At 37.1% G+C, this 17,539-nt stretch overlaps 1 protein-coding gene across 10 annotated transcripts in view; it reads right to left on the bottom strand.

Annotated features, from left to right (window-relative positions):
- The window catches only part of fam120b (family with sequence similarity 120 member B), a 59,914-nt gene that overhangs the window by 26,110 nt on the left and 16,265 nt on the right, over positions 1 to 17,539 (bottom strand). For 8 of the 10 annotated variants that reach the window (XM_081605266.1, XM_081605268.1, XM_081605267.1 and 5 more), the window contains 5 exons: positions 14,443 to 14,649; positions 13,312 to 13,438; positions 7,325 to 7,604; positions 7,006 to 7,231; positions 352 to 577 (listed from right to left, as the gene is read on the bottom strand). In XM_081605266.1, coding sequence (XP_081461392.1) covers positions 7,207 to 7,231; positions 7,325 to 7,604; positions 13,312 to 13,438; positions 14,443 to 14,649 — 639 coding nt within the window. In that variant the 3' untranslated portion in view covers positions 352 to 577; positions 7,006 to 7,206. Of the gene's footprint in view, positions 1 to 351; positions 578 to 6,659; positions 7,232 to 7,324; positions 7,605 to 13,311; positions 13,439 to 14,442; positions 14,650 to 17,539 lie in introns of those variants that run through there. The other 2 variants (XM_081605269.1, XM_017304150.2) reach the window with 2 other exon arrangements.

Below are 17,539 nucleotides of genomic sequence, written 5' to 3' on the forward strand. Positions count from 1 at the left end.
TGTGTATAAGTTGGTAATAAACAGAGTTGGGTAGTAACTAGTTACATTTACTCAATTACATTTGCAAGAGTTACTTTTTCTGAAAAAAAAAAGTACTTTGAGGAGTGCTTTTACTATGCTGTACTTTTTACTTGAGTAATTTTACTTTGAAGTATTTTTACTCTTACTTGAGTAAAATAAATGTAAGTTAATATATCGTCTCCTTCCTAAAATATTGATTTTTGTTATTGAGAAAAAAAAAAAAAGCTTTTGGCAAAACATCGACAGCCTTATTTTTTGAAGGTGACGATATATTTTTATATGGAAAAACTTGAAGTTTCCCATGTACAGTGGTCTTTCTTTCTTGTTTACCTCGTGTTTTTCAGCGTTGCTCTCTGATTACTCTGTGCTTCCCTTTCTCCCGGGTTTATAAGTGCTCCAGCTGGGCGATGGGCACCGCTTCCTCAGCTACAGTAAAAACAAATCTCTGTGAATGTGGAGACCAAAGGAGGACTGGATAAAGTAGGAGCAGGTCGCCGTGGAAGGTCAGCATCCTTTCATCAACATGTGGGAATTCCTCCACTCTGCCAGCCAATTCCTAAACATAAACACACACAAACACAGAGAGAAACAGAGAGAAAGAGAGGGAGGCAGGGGCAGTTTGACTGAATGGCCTATAGTCATGGTTACAGCAGCACTCCATCAGTCCATTCAAGGAACAGATGGCCGATGTGCAACAGGAGGCGTATGTTTCAATGAACACACACGCACACACACACACACATGCGTGGATGTGCCCCCGCTCAGAGGGAGGGTATTGAACAACCAGCAGCATATGTTCCACTAGTCAGAGAGCATTCATTCACGGTCAGACGAGGGTGGAGGGGAGAGAGTGAGGAAGAGGAATAGATGGAGGGTAATAAAGATAAAAAGAGTGGTTGGGAATGAAAGACGGAGAGTAGTTGGAAGGAGAAACAGCCAGGGAGGGAGAGGTTCCTGTTCAGAAAAGCTCAGGCTGATGTTAGCGTGGCGCAAACAGGCACACCTACAGCAGGACCTCTGCTGAACTAATTTAAAAATCTCAGCGGGGAAACACACTTCACAAGCGATTCTTTAGCAACCAGGACACATCTTAGTGAAAAGTGGAAAAACATCCACCTTTGATCCAGGAGAGATTTAACTGTATGACCATGTGTGTTTGTCTGTGTACTGTGATTAGAAAACAGAAGAAGATTTATTTATATATCACTTTTTCAGCAACACGGCAGCTCAGTGCTTTACATGAATTAGAAGAAAAACAAAAAAACAACACAAGCACAATAAAAGAAAATCAAAATGTTCCAGTTGTTCGGCTGCTAAGTAGATAGTATTTTCTAAGTTTCTTATAGATTTGTAAGGTATAAAGCTAAATTTTGGTTCTCCATCTTTGACTCTTGTTCTGGTAACAATACAGTTTCTCTAACAGAGTTTCTCTAGGTTTTGCTCCGATATTAAAATTCTAAAGCTAAATGTTGGTCTAAAGTAATAAGTACTCCACATTTTATAAGCTAGAAAGCAACTTGTAGTGTTATATTTTGTGTTTTATTTTATGATTGTGTTGTATTTTAACGACCAGTCCAAGGGACTGCAGACGTGAATTAGCTTGTGCTATAATCTGGTAAAACAAATCAAATGGTGACATTTATATTTGAGCGCTGCATTGTCCCTTTTATAACGTTTATTGCTACAACTACTTGGATCTAGGAAATAAATCTTAGATTTTTCATACCTAATTCAATTTGTAATTTTCAAAAAAAATTCTCGGTTTTTCTTCTTTAAAAGAAATTACAAATGGCAGAAAATATTTTTTAAAACTGGCTTTTATCTCGATCATCTCTTCTGGGAGTTGACCTGAATTCAAAGTCCAAATAAACAGAAGCTGTAAACTAAACCAGATGGTAGGCCTTGGGTTTATTCTCTTGTGTGAAAACAGATGTGCAATTACACAATCGTACATCTTGGAAAAGCAGAAGTGGAGTGTCCCGCACAACCAATAAGAATGCAGAAAGAGGTTTCTGAATGGAAAGTCAACAACAAAACTCTTATCTCTTCCAGCAGCCATTGTACAGCACATACAGCGGTAAAACCAGCTGACCAAACATGCTGGAGCTCAGCTTGAGTTGTTAGGTGCTAGGAGAAGGGAAGTGCTTCTCACTGACCATCACCAAAAAACACTGACGTATTGCCAACAAACAGCTGGGTGTGTTTTTCAGAAATAGAAGAGACCAACATGAAAGTACAAGTTCGTAACAGGTCCCCTGTAAAACTAAACAAAGTGTACAAAAATATATTTTTTGTTGCCCAATATGTGAGAAATAAGATGATGAAAACAGAGCTGAGCCTATATGATCACCTTCAGACTCTGATGAGCTTCACTGGACGGGAGTGGCAGCAAGGAAGTTTTATCGTCCGCTAATAAATCTCAAAATGAGCTCAAACTTCATCATCTGTTTCTTCATTCTCTCCCTGCTTCTCATTACTTTATTCCTTTCAAATCATTGCCTCCGTCAGAGTGTGTGTGTGTGTGTCCAACTCCACTGACCACACGGCATTAGGGCAGCAGCCTGCAGTGTGTTTGAGCTGGTTACTGGCTCACACACACACACACACACACACACTCTCTGTGTGTTGGCCTCAGCTAAAGAAAGCAGTTTGTATTTATAGACTTTTGTAAATACACGCGGGTTATATTCGTTCACCATGGCTCTGTGTATTTCTGGATGCCTGTGTCCCTCAGAGCGTGCCTTTGTGAAATCGACAACAACAAAATAACAGTCATTTCTGCCCCCGGGATTCTTTTGTGTGTGAAGTATGAGGGCACAGATGCTTTGGGACAAACCAGCAATTCAGGATGAAGTCTTAAAAGTATCTGGGGGTAAAACTGCAGCACTGCTGGGTTATCACAAGGAAAGTTAAATTACCAGCACCAAATATGAGTAACCCCAATAACATCGTATTGAGCTTTTTATCAATCTAGTAACTAGAAATATTAACTTTTTGGTAATTTTAAGGATTTTTAATTGTAAAATTTAAGCAATAATCAAGTAGATTATTGTTTTCACTGCATCTTGGATTGATTAAGCTGAGTTTCACTACGCTGCATGCCATGATTGTTTTGGTAGTGTATTGTTTCACCTGCTAGTAGGTGACTGCAGAAGTAGAGGAAGTGAAATCCTGGACTTGGTTCCTAGAGTAACATGTTTTTCCTGGTACAGTTGGGTCAAGCTTCTTGTGGCTTCTCCTTTAAGCCATTTAAAACAAATTTATGGGAAGGAGTGAAGTTATGTGTTTTTCTCTGTTTTACAAAAAAAAATCTGACAATTCAGAATCTGTGGCAAAACTTAAAAATAGCTTGTCACAGTGATCTGACTTAGCCTAAGCTGTGATGCAACGAAAAAATGGGCAAAAATGTAAATCTTTAAAATGGTAGTTTAGGGCTAGATAATAAATCAATAACAATATGTATTGCAATAGACGTGTGATCAGTACCAGTAGATAATACGTCTGATGGAATATTTAAAAATTTCACTGAACTCAGAACTGGGAAGACTTTCAACTAACTCGCTCTCTGGTTACCTAGCAACAACTAGCTCACTCATTCTTTGGTTACTTAGCAACCATCTGCTGAGTAACAGCAGCAGTTGAAAGTTTTCCCACTGTGCCTCATAACTGCTTAAAAATAAAAACACTATGGCGTGGAGTAAAAACTGTGGATAAAAGAGGAACCGTCACACCACCAGTTGAACAAAAAAAAACTAATCAATAATTATCAATGTCGACTTGTATTTTGATATGTTTTTCAGCCATATCGTCCAGGCTGAATATTAATAACAGTAAACTTTTAGGAGGAAGTGGCTGTGTTTGAAAAAAAAATAAATACAATCATGTATCCTTTTTTTCCACACAACCACCCCCCCAAAAAATGTCCTCTTTCAGTTTTTTAACCACTTCATAATGATTTTTCAAATAAAATCTCAATTAAATTTGTGGTTGTGACAAAAGGTGGGAAACGTTCCATAAACAGTCGGCCTTGAGCGTGTTTTCAATGACCTCAGCTGGAGAAAAGTCTGAGCGCAGTTCGATAAGACCGCCGTCACAAAGGAAGGAGGTCTGAGGCGGTCCCAGGGAGGAGGCCTCTGGAGAAAGTGTGCCTGTCTGTCTGTGTCGCTGCTGCTGAAGGGACCACGCCCAGACCGCCGCCACACACACAGGAAGCTCATCTGTCAGACTGCCAACTGGGTTTCCTCTGGCTGACGGCAGACTCCCTGCAGCTCATCTTCCCTTCTCCTGATCCAGAACGCTGCTGCTTGCATTCTCACTAAAACCAGGAAGATGGAGCACTCCGACCCACTTCTCCCTGTAGCTCAGGGAATAGACTTTAAAATACTGTTAGTTTATAAATCACTGACCGCCTCAGCACTACAATACATTAAAGATCTGCTGCTGTTGTATCAACCTCCCAGGTCTTCTGGTTCCACTCTGCTCTGAATCCCCAGAACTAGAACCAGAATCCATCATGGAGAAGCAGCATTTAGCTTCTATGCACCACAAATCTGGAACAAACTTCCAGAAAACTGTAAAACAGCCAAAACACTGAGTTCCTTTAAATTTAGACTGGTTAGAGCTGCTTTTGAAACTTAATAAATGAAATACTGATGGACGTCGTCAAAACAACCAATGCGCTCCTGTAAGCCTGTCAGAAAACGGATATCTGGTAGCAAAATATCGCTTTTATTTAGTGGCTTTCACTTTAAAGATGGCCATAGGATGCTGCACAGACAAGGGTGAAAACCAAACTTGTCGTTTTATTGTATAACTTTTAATGAGGAAATACGGCGTTGACGGATAGCAGCCGTCAATCATAATGACCGTCAGCCCTCGGCGTAACCGCGGATCCGCAAAGAACACTTTTTACAAGGTGAGAAGATTAACGTTCATATTCTTTATGAGTATGATTAGAAATATGTTAAATATCGCATTATGGAGAAGGTACGTGTACATTGGTAACCGTGGAAAATACGCCGCACTGTCATGTAGCCTAGCATGTACAGAAAAAACTGGTTAGCCTCTCGTGTTTTGTACGCTTTGAATGTTGCTCCAGTGTGAAGGGAAATGATATAAATCACGTGGTGTGAATTCAGGCAAAATCTGTTATTTGATCAACACGTCAGGAGGGAGGAGGTACTGATTCCGTCTACGAGCCTCAACCAGGTACGTTACGTTCACAGACAAATTAGCTCGACTTGAACAAGTAGAAGCCATGAATAAACTGGCAAAAACATTTTCAAGTCGCTCTGTTCAACATTCCTGATCCTCATTTCCGACGTCCATCATGGCGCCTCCAATTACCAAGTTGACAGATGCAAAGGGTCAATACAAATAAACTTGACTTCCTCTCTTCTCTATCACCTTATGTCATCACACATTAACCTGTCTCCTCCAGTTTTTAAAATCAATCATTTTCCTCCTCCAATTCCCCTGTTATTTCACCCTCCATCCTTTCACCACAGAAATCTTCCTTCCTGCTGTTGTTATTATCTAGAATGGGTTGTGTATGTGTGCAGAGCGCCCCACCCAGGTGCCTCCTTCTCTCTCTCTCTCTCTCTCTCACACACACACACACCCACACACACCCTCTGCATTCACCACAGTTACAAACCCCACAACACCCACACGCTCTGTTGATTCTTCCGCTGCCACTGGCCCGGGAAGAAAGACAGGGAGTGGAGTGTGTGGTTACATCCCATTAAAAAAGGTTTTATGAGTAAATCAGTCACTTTCTGTCGAGGTTCAGACTCCTGCCCTGCATCCTTTTATAACTCAAGCAAACAGTAAATACGCAGACTTTTAACTGCTTCTTTAAAACCATATTTGATTTCACAGATCGCCAACAAAGCTGGGAAAACGGCAAAAACACAAAGTATTTTTGGTCTAGTTTTGAGTGCAAATATCTTAGGACAATTGAAATATGACAAAACTAACTTTTCAGGAGGAAATTCTTCATATTGATGAAAACGTAATCATTCCAGTAGCAGATTATTTAACTTCTATTATTCTTCATCAATATTAAGAAATTATTTAATTAAAACAAGCTCATATTTCTTTTTAAAACGTTTCTTGTAAGTTGGTTTTGTCCTATTTCATGTTTATTAAGATATTTGCACTGGAAACTGGACCAAAAATACTTATTATAATTTGTCTTATTTGAGACACAATCAGGCAGACGGAAATTTTGAGCCACACAAAGATCCCAAAATTAGTTTAGTTAAGTTACTTTATTGATTCCAAAGGAAAAGTATCTTTGAATATCCTCAAAAGGAGAATATTCTGTCTGTTGTGGCAGGATGTATTTATAAAGCTACCGATTGACTGTTAAAAATATAAATAGTTGTCACTGGATTCAATGAGAACATCTTGAAATTAAATATTATAAATTTTTTTCCACATTGTATAAATAAAAACTGCTTTGATTTGATCAATAAAGTAATATTTAAGAACACAACTTTTACAGTGAAAGTTTTATTTATGTGGAGGCCCACATAAGTATTTACTGCGGGCCGGATTTGGCCCCGGGGCCTTTAGTTTGACTACTGAGACTCATTCAAATTTAGAAATAAATTGTAATTTAAAACACTCCTGGATAAAATTTGGCATGTTGTCATTTATTTTCAGAGTATGTACAAGTAATTTGTTTCTGTTAGCATTAAAGACACTTTTGTTTGGGCACATATCAGCTGTGGTGGATTTGATATCTGACACCAGCATTATGTTTCCTCTAAAGCCCATTACTGTAGGAAGGATTATTTCCCTGAATACACAGATTTTCCTTTTGTAAAAGATAAGAGACAGAGCCAAACTCTGAGTCAAACCATAGACCTGCTTGCTAAAGTAAGCTTTATTTTTATTAGTTCTTTGTCTTGTTTAAATGTTTTTGTCCTTAAATGTAAAAGGTTTTGCTGGTATAAAGTAGATTTCTTTTAAACATACCATGGCACCATCACCATTGTGTTTCCTGTTTAGGCTCCGTTTCTCTTCCTGCTCCATCCTTTAGACAAACATTCCCAACGGATCATCCACTAATCAGTTTGTTCAGAGGAATTTGATCCACTCCTCCTTTTCATCACGTCTTTTTTTATCAAGTCCTTCTCTTTAATCCTCAGTTCCTCTCTCTTCAAGCTTCAGTAATATTCAGGGAGCAGGAGGGTGTTGCCATCTGAGACGAGACGAAAGAAGAAATCCGTTTTTTTGTTGTTGTTTTTTTTAAAAAGGACAATCTGTTGGTATTTCTGAGCCGGACGGTTCCTACCTGGGAGCCAGCTGGTATCTCCCTCTGTTGTGATGCAGCCGACCTCGGTTCTGTTTCGGAGGCCGGTTCCGGTTCAGGGGTCGACCTTCGTAGGAGTTAGAGCGATGTGAATGGAAACTTTGACCTCCCCCTCTGTGATCTGCTCTCCACTGCGGCGTTTCTGGGTTTTCATAGCCGCTTTGTTCTCCACACGCCGCCTCTCTTTGCCTCCACGTTTGTCCATGTTGAAGGTCTCTTCTGGTCTCTCCAGTCCAGCCCTGATCAGCTGCTGAAGGGAAACCTGAGAGTGAGAGGAAGACAGATGGTGAAAACAACAACAAAACGTTAGAAAAACAGGAAATGGAAGATTTGACGCTGTGAAATGAGGGATTGCTGAATCTACAGCTGCATTTCCATTATGCTGTGCTCACACCGAAAACGTTTCAATTTCCTCGCGGATTCTCTCCCAAGTTTCTATTCCTGTCTCTGTAGTCGTAGCTCGATTGGTTGTAGATTACAGGACGAGAGCAAACAGTGAGAATTAGTTTATCCTCCACAGCTTTATTTCTGAGATCACGTCGGAAAATGCACCTCTACGTGCCGGTTGACGCTCCACGTCGACCAGCATATTCTAAGTCCAGCGTTGGACGTGTCAAACGCTCCAAACGGTTCAAACTGCGAAACGCGCTGCACATCGCCTCCACATGTAAACCAGATGCGCCTGACGCTCAGAACGTATTTGGTGTGAATGCAGCATAAGAAATGTGCACAAAACTGTGTTGGTATTCTGCTAATGTCAAAAAATACACAATTTCACAGTTGTACTTTTTCCATTAAATTAAAAAAAATGCAGATAAAATTACACATGAATAAGTTTGTTCACACGATAAGTCATTAAAAACAAAACTGACTCAAAAAATTTGACATTAATGACGAAAAAAAAGTTCTTCTCTGCAAAAACACAAAATCTTACCAAGTATTGTTGGTATGAAAACTCAGAACAACCCCATTTTTACATTTTGATTTTAATAGTTAATAGTAGTTTAATTTGCCAGTTTTGGCCCCAGGAGCATAAACTTTGGTCACCAGCATTTTAAATGAATAATTTCTTAATATTGATGAAAAACTACTGACAACCCGTCAGTGGAACTAGAACTTTTTCATCAATATTAAGGAATGATTAACTTTAAACAAGCTCCTATTTCTCGCTGAAAACGTACTTGTTAGATTTGTCTTATTTCAAGTGTACCAAGATATTTTCAATAGAAAGTAGACAAAAATACTTTGTAAAGATTTTGTGACCATATAAAGTCATTAAAGACAATTTGTCTCTATTTCTTTAGTTGATATCTGCCATAATGAAGAGAAAGTTGCACATTTTCTTTTCTTTCTCACTAAAGTAGAGGATTGGGTGCATTTCCTAGAAATAAAGACGCAGCCTGCTGACGTCCAGATAAGATCATTCAATTAACATGTGAATCCAACACTGTTATTAAATCCATCAGCCTGGCTTTGTTAAATATTTCAATCTAGATTTGAGGCTTAATTTGTCCTTTAAGTTCTTATTTACTCATTGTTTTGTGTAGTCTATCATAAGGTATGAATAATTTTGCAAGGCATGTTTGGAAAGAACTAAAATATGAAGCTAAAGTAACTAAGAAATTACATTTTCTCCTTCGCTTGTTATTGAAATCATAACCTGACTCCTACGCATATTTGCCTTGCATTTAAAGTTAAACTGGGTGGAAGAAAAAGGCTGCAGGGTTTGTTTTTTAACAAAGGCAAATCAGGCAGCTGTGTGTGATTTTATTACAAACTACAGAAAATAAAAAACATCCAAGTCCAGGTTTAGACTTTATCAAAAGAGATGTGGTCTACTAAACTGAATGGGGCCACAATATAAAGTCTGAGTGTGAAGTGAGTAAAAAAAGCACACGTACAGATGCCAAGTGCTGGTGAAAGCCATGTTAGGCCACAACCACACAAGATTTTTTTGGCTCTGCTTTGTTGACTATTTTATCTTCTAAAACCTGTCGAGAAGATTGGATCTGTGAGGATTAAGATTATTGTCATTAGAGGAAGATCACAGCTCTCCGGTCATATTTTATATTCTGCAAATGTAGCGTCTGTTTCCCTTTAGGACGTGGGAGAGCAGCTATTCTGGACTCGATGTCAGAGCGTGATTGCGAGGGCAGACAGACAGAGGAGATATTCGCTGAGGAGACTAAACATCAGGCCCGATTCCAAACAAAAACCAAGCCGGGCTTCTCAATGATACCACATAGCGCCACCACTACTCTCTCACACACACACTTCATCTCCCCACAGTTCTGTAGTAATGATTGGTGTCTGTGTCCAACAGAAATGAAACTCTGAGACATGAGGAGTGTATATCATTCATCTATGAAACCAGAAACATCCTATTGAGACCCACAACGGGTCGCCGTGGGCAAAAAGCCCATGGTCCGGTGCAAATCCGAGAGTCGGCGCCAACATGGCACCCGAAGGAGAAGGTTGAAAATGTTACGGTTAGGAGCTGCAGCTGCGTTGTGATGCTAAAAATCAGCATGCAACCTGAAGGCGAGGAGGTGAATTAGGATTTAAAGAGAAAAGAAAAGCATGAAACTGAAAGGACAAAGAGCGAAGGAGTGAAGGAGCGAAGGAGAAGGGAGCCGCGGAGGGGAAGGGGAGAGACAGACGTGAGGAGTCTGTAATCAGTTCGTCTTGTTGTGTGTCTTAAAATAGAGCTCTCCCAGCCTATAAACAGAAACCTACTATTACTGCTGCCCTGACAAAGCAAGCCACCACCAAGCCGCGCACAGCACAGAGTGTGTGTATGCGTGTCCACACACACACAGAAGTATGCATTACGACCACAGGACACATGGACTTCATTACAGCACGGCCCTCTGGGTAATGTGGTCCTGTTAAGAGAACTACAACTATAGATCAATTGTCAGATAAGTTAGAGCGTAAAACGTAAAGCCCATGATTTAAAAAAAAAAATGAAGTGAGGTAGAAAACAATTCTTAAATTTTGACTATTTTCCTTTAAATAAATTCTGTATTCTTCTAGATTTCATCATGTAGGTATAATAAACTGTCAGTCTACACAAAATGCTGCATCTTTTCTCCAAATATTAAAGCATTATGTTGATGTTTTTCTGACTCACCAAGCTGCTGTATTGTTGTTTATATAAAACCTTTTACATTAAACTTCCAAATGAGAAAAATAACAGATAATAAAATATGATGTGTCTATAGGTCAAAACTACTTTTGAGAAAATAATAAAATATAATCTTCTTTCAAGCTATAATGAAGTATGTTGAAAGAAAACAACTTAATTGGGGCACAGTGGAGAAACTTTAAACCGCTGCTGTCGCAGTTACTCAGCATGTTGTTGCTAGGTTACCAAAGGGTGAGAGAGTTGCTAGGTAACCAGAGAGCGAGAAAGTTAATTGATTCCACCAACATTGCTCAGCTCACCGAGGTATCAATGAATGCTGTGTTGTTACAAAGATAATGTTTTTGTCTTTCTTATCGTTATTTATAAAGTTAATAAACAGGCATTTTGCCGTTTTTTCAGTAAAAAAAACAAACTTAATAGTTGATCAACCCTCCATCAACCTGTGGATGGTTGATGCTTCGTTGGTTGTGGTTCAGTAGATTGATATTTGGGGGAAGAGGTAGACGATATTTAATATAAAATATAAGATTTTTTTTCCCTTCAAACTACTCTTTTTCATTCAAGACTTTTGTTTGTGTTAACATGTGACATTTATTTTAAACTGTAAATTAATTAAACAAAAAAAAAAGACTGAAATAAAAAAGATCACATATAAATGTAAATATATAAATAGAAACACGCTTTGAATCCAGACATTAATGTAAATGCTTGCAGATTCTTTATAAAATTTACCTTTTGGTCATAAAACTCAAAAATAAAACTTCTTCTGGACTTCAGAGAGTTAAACAAATTATTGATAACTTTTAATCCCCTTAATACAGCTCTGGAACCAATTAAGAGATCACTTAAAATGATCAGTTTCTCTCACTTTACTTTTTATAAGTATATGTTTGAGTAAAATGAACATTGTTCTTTTATTCCATGAACTACTGACATGTCTCTGAAATTCAAAGCAAAAATTTTGTATTTATTTGCAGAAAATGAGAAATGGTTCAAAATGCAAAGAAACCCTGTGTTTGCAAAGAAAATAAGTTCATCTTCATTTAGAAACAACAATACTAAAGTTTTAACTCAGGAAGAGTTCAGAGATTAATGTTTGGTGGAATAACCAGGAGGTTTTCGGTGCAGTGGGCTTAGTTTTCCAGAGCTGAATTTTAAGAGAAAGGAACTCTATCCTTAATTTCACTCAGCAAAAAGAGCTTATAATGTTAATTAACTCTCTTTTAAATATTATTATAATTGCCTGGCTTCAATTTATTGGGCTTAAGTGTTATTTATGTTTTTGTTTTAGTTTATTACTTCAATGAGTTGAGATTTGTCTGTATAACCTGTGAATAAACTGTTAAATTTTCTGTTTATTCTTAAAAAAATATCTGAAAGCATAAGATAAATACACTTAGAAATCTTCTTTTAATTGCAGTTCTAAAAAACTCAAAGAGAAGCTTAAGACTCCAACTTCAGCCTCTGAACTGAATATGAACAGCTTTCACAGCGATTCTTCTGTTCAGTATCTGAGCTTGTTTACCTGCTGCAGTAGAAAGCTACTAAACAAGAAACAGACTGGAAAAGCAGGTTTGATGACGAGGGTCCCGTGGCTCAACGAGGACACTGAGGTTTTCTGGAATGCATTTGAGCCACAGGATCCTAAAAACAGCAGAACGATTCTTAAGTTTTTTCCTTTCTGACCCTCGAGGGAGGTTTCAAGATCAAACATCTCTTCCAAAGAGTTCAGGCTCAAATGCCGACATAATTACACCAAACAAAAGGCAATAGAGAATAAACATCCACAGCAAGAATGAAAAATAAAAAGTATTTCTTTATTCTAAAGGGACGTGAACAAAATTAGAGGTGATCATTAAAAAACATATTCAGAACTTTCAATATTTCTATTTTCATTTAATCAGCTCTGGATTTGTAAGTTTTATAGATTCAGACACATTTCACGTAGTTTTATTTATAAATGTCTTTTTGTGTTGATAAAATGTTTTTCTTTAAGACAGAAACATGTAGCTGCATATTTAATACCTTCTTACAACGAGTTTATAGAAAAACAATAAAAAACATAATTTTTTACAGAATATACAGGAGTATCTAAATAAAATAAAGTTATTTTGATTGTTATAGTGTACATATATTATAAAATTAATCTACTTTGGTTTCTTCAGACACATTATTCTGCACATTTACTCCATATTTAGAAATACAATAAGTTTTTTTTTTGTTTTGTTTTTAGACCTTTTAAAAATCTCTTATACGTTATAAAACTATAAATGCAATCTTTTTCATAAATCTTTTGTGCAAATTTACCGGTCATACATATTTTGTATTTTAAACAACTTGTGCATTAGTTGTGAAATTTCATCAATTTTAAGTTTAGGAGCGATGGATTTGTTGGATCTTTGTATCATTTTCTGATCATGATTCTATTAGCTTTCTGTAAAAATAAAAATATGAATAAACGCCTTACAAGCATTTCCCCCAAACGTCTACAGAATTGGCCCAACAGGGAACAATCAGTGAATTGTATAAAATCACCAACGCTTCTTCATTCAGAGAGTCTTCCACTTTATATAATAACCCAGTTGTCTCTGATATGTTTGTCTTTAAATTAATAATGTGTGGTTTCCAGTTTATGTTTTCATCAGGAGTAAAACACAGGAATGTAATCTCTCTCCAGCAATACTGGGGTCTGTTTCTTGATTTGGAAAACAAAAACTTAATTGAGGACCAAAACCCTGCTTTATGCATCGCGCTAAATCAACATCTCCTTTATCGAAAGTTGTGTATTAACAGGAAAAAAATGGTGAGTCTGCAGCCTCACCTGAAGCGTTTGAGCGTCGAAGGTTTTTCTGTGTTTCTCTGGGTCTCGACTGCAGGACTCTGCCTCTCTGCCTGCAGGTTTCCAGAAGTTTCTCCTTCAGCTGAACAAACTGAGAAAGGCAGAACATCTAGAAAGAAACGGATTTATTTAGAATTTATTCCAACATAAGGCCACACATAATTCACAGGGTTTATACACTTTTCCCACAATGAAATTCAAGTATTTTTCAAGCATTTTTAAAGTAAGTTTTCAAACTTCTACAGCACCAACTGAAGTAATAAACTGTTTCAATTCACTACTATATATTATTTATTACTGTTATGAATAAAGTATTGTGGTAGTATTCTGCATTCTACAGCAGGATATAAGTTAAACTAAATATAACAAACCTGGTTGGTCCAAGAACAAAACACTAAAAAAGCCCAACAATGTCAATAGCTACGCGCAAAATAAAAGTCAAACTTTATTTTCACTACACAGATCAATAAGTCATTAAGTCGTTAGGAACAATAAATATTCATCACATTAAAAAAAATTGTCACAAATCATGTTAATATAAAAGATATAAATGTTAATATTGAGCTTTAAATGCTTAAAGCTCAATATACAAAGAAAGTTAAATAGAAAAACAATTTAAAAATGTTCTTGCTAACCTGTCATTTAGCAAATAGAAATAATTTTGCTGGTTCTAACTAATATAAAACAAGAAATTTTAGTCTGATTTAACTCCAGACAGTGAAATAAAATGTGTGTTTTTACTATTTTTAAATATCTGGTTTCAACTGCACTGTAAAAACAAATGTCTCCAATTTAAATTGGAGACATTTTTCAGAGACTTTCTTTAGAGTGTGTACATTTAGGCTTTTAATTAAACATGGGATTGCAATTTAATAAAAATCTGCACTGTCTGAATATCAAGCACCTTCAAGGACTTCATATTAAAATAAACCACTTTCCAAACCTTGAAAAAGCTTAATTAAAATGCAAGCATTTTCAAGGAATTCACTGAACTCAACATGTAAAACGTCCCGTTTCACACATTTCACACATTCCAGATGTTTAAATGTGGATAATCCTCTTCTCCTCTCTCTTAGTGCTGACCGAATCAGGCTCTCTTACGTCTGCACTCACATCTCTGTCCAGCAGCTCAGACTTCTCCGCGCCGCCGTGTGCCAGCAGGTACTTGGAGTGGAACAGCCGTCCGTCAAAGCCCTGCCAAGGCATCAGAGCGGCGCTGGGCAGCGCACAGCCGCTGGCATTGTTGGCTCCCAGCAGGTGGCTCAGTCCTCGGACGTAGAGCGATCCCAGCTGCACAGCTCGACTCGAAAGGACAGGCAGCTGAGAACAGAGAAAGTTCCCTGGTTTTCATTTTGCATTGCCTCCACCACAACATTTCTTTTTTTTTTTCTATTTGATTTACTAACAGATGCAAGAGTTGGGAAGCATAAAAATATGAAACAGAACATTGGTGATCAAAGTCGTGCTTGCATGCTCTGAAGGCATTCTGTTTAAGTAATTTATTTTTTTTAGCACCAATATATGGGACTCATTTGGCATCCAAGAAGTGAAAACTCTTCAAGATTGTATGTTGGGCCCCTTAATAACAATTAGGACTGGACAAAAAAGCAATAACAATATATATGAATCACAAAAGACACGTGACAAATATAAATAGCAAAATGAGTAGGTAAGTAAAATTTTATTTTTATAGGGCCTTTCACATACATATAGATCATAGTGCTTCACAAAGGTAAGACAATTCAACAATAACAAATACACGAATTTGTTAACAAATAGATAATAGATCTGATAGAATATTTAATATTCAATATGTAGAATATTCACTGAACCACACAGCATTCTGGTAGATATAGACTTTTTATGCTTAACCCTCCTCGGTGAGCTAAGCAAAGTTGGTGGAATGATCTAACTCACTGTGCTCTTTGGTTGCCCAGCAACTCACTCACTCACTCACTCACTCACTCACTCACTCACTCACTCACTCACTCACTCACCCTTTGGTTACCTAGCAACCACATGTTGAGTAACTGTTGCAGCAGCAGTTTAAAGTTTCTCCTCCGAGCCTCTTAACTGCTTAAAGACAAAAACACAACAGCATGAAGTGAAAACTGGATAAAACGGTAAAGGTCACGTCACTAGTTTGACAGTATTTCAGATATTTAAAACAACAAAACTAATCTATAATCATCAATATGAAATGCTTATTTTTTTAATACATTTTTTATCTATATCGTCTAGCTTTATCTTAGCTTGAAGACTTTATTTGAATTATTTACTCTTAAATTTCCTCTTCTGTTATCATAATTTTAGGGCTGCAACTAAAGATTATTTTAGTAACTGATTATTCTGACGTTTAATCACATTAAGAAATTGGCACATTCTAAAAAATTTTCATCGAAACACTTAACTTTTTTGCCTCATAAGTGCTTAAAAATAAACAACAACAGTTCGGAGTGAAAACTGTGGCAAAACAAAGAAGGTCATATTACCAGTTTGATATTATTTCATATATTTAAAACAAAAAACTAATCAATAATTACCGATGTCAACAAGTATCGATATCGACTGATATGAAATGCTGATATTGTGATATGTTTTTCAGACATATCGTCCATCTATAATAACAATAACTATAAACTATAAATAAATACTCTAATCAATAAATAAAATGTTAGGAGAAAGTTTTCCTAATAAGCTGATGTAACAGACACTGCAAAGCAACTTGTTTCAAAAAAATCACAAAACTGCTCTTACTATCGGAGCCAAATATCTCTGAATGCAATGGAACAACTGCCTCATTGCAAAAACGATCCATTTCCTCTGAACATGTTGAATAATGAACCACTGCAGAGACTACAGGAACTAAACAATGGGTAATCTTCTCTGGCAATTTATCCTTCACGCCTTTTTTGCGTTCAAGACAAATTAATGAACAAGAGACCACCTAGGAAGCCTTTGAACCTGATTATATAACCCAAACTGTGTGGAAAGAAGGTGGTTTTCTGGTTGTGTGGTCAGGTATTTAATGTGTTTCGCTTCATACTGCATTATCACTTCATGGATGAGTTAGTTCGGAGTATTTGTCAGTTTGTTTATCAGCTGTGCTCTGGTGGTGGAGTCATTTTTCCAGGACAGTAATTTACTCTGAGTCAGTCTACGTCTCCCTGTTTTTAAAAAGATGGTTAAGTTTTGTTACTTTGATTGAGGATAACCTATGAGTAGTCAAATTTCTGCTATCTAAACAATGTGAGACACAGTTAGTTCATGTTTATTATTTCCTCCTCCTGTGTATTTATTCTTTACTCCATTAGCGTTATGTTTTGCCTGCCTGTTTCTGCTCCCTGTGTTTCCCTTCTTGTGTCGTAAGTTCTTGTTTAATTATTCTTTCATTAAAACTTCAACATCAACTCACCGCATCTGTTTGTCTGCTTGTGAGGCATGTGGTTGTGTTTTGCTACAAAATACTAGATTTTCCTTTTACTTTGGGGGTTCTCACAACAGTGTTAGCACCAATAATGAGTTGTTTCCATCCATGTTTTATTTTTTGTTAGGGATCAAAGCTTGCAGAAAAAACTTAACCCGCATGGTGGCAAAGCTAATCAGTACAAAGGCGTATTCAATCGTGTAGGTAGAAAAAGAAGGATTAAAGGAGTACATTTCTGCCAAAAGAACTGAAATTTTCTAGAAAAATAAACTTGAAAATTCTTGAGCTCCAAATCAGGAATTTGCTAGTAAAAAACTCAGTTTGTTTAATTTATGGAGTTTTCTGGAAAAAAAATAGTAAATTCTGAATTTGAAAAGTCAAAAATTTGCAAGAAATCAACTTGGAAATTTTTTAAGTTAATTTCAGGAATTTTCTAGAATAAACAAACTCAGAAATGTCCATGTTTTTTCTAGAAAATTTCTGAGATTTATCTAAAATGTTTTGCTTTTTAGGCACAAATGCACTTATTTTTTTTTCCTGTCAAGAATTTCACTAATACGCCACAATAAATCGGCTTTGGCAACTTCAACTGCACGACCTTATCTGCTTCCCTGACATAAAGTAGCCAATTACGTCCAGCTCAAGCCGCCCTCTTCACTGCTGCGCTGCCCTGTTAGCCGTCAGATAGCAAGGACAAATCCGTCCAGTTATCTGTCTACCTACTTCCTGAAGAGTTGGGATTATCAAGCAAAGATAAGGTCAAGATAACAAGACAGTCCAAGA

Source organism: Poecilia reticulata, chromosome 3, assembly GCF_904066995.2.
Source record: "Poecilia reticulata chromosome 3, P_reticulata-male-v2, whole genome shotgun sequence".
NCBI lineage: Eukaryota > Metazoa > Chordata > Actinopteri > Cyprinodontiformes > Poeciliidae > Poecilia > Poecilia reticulata.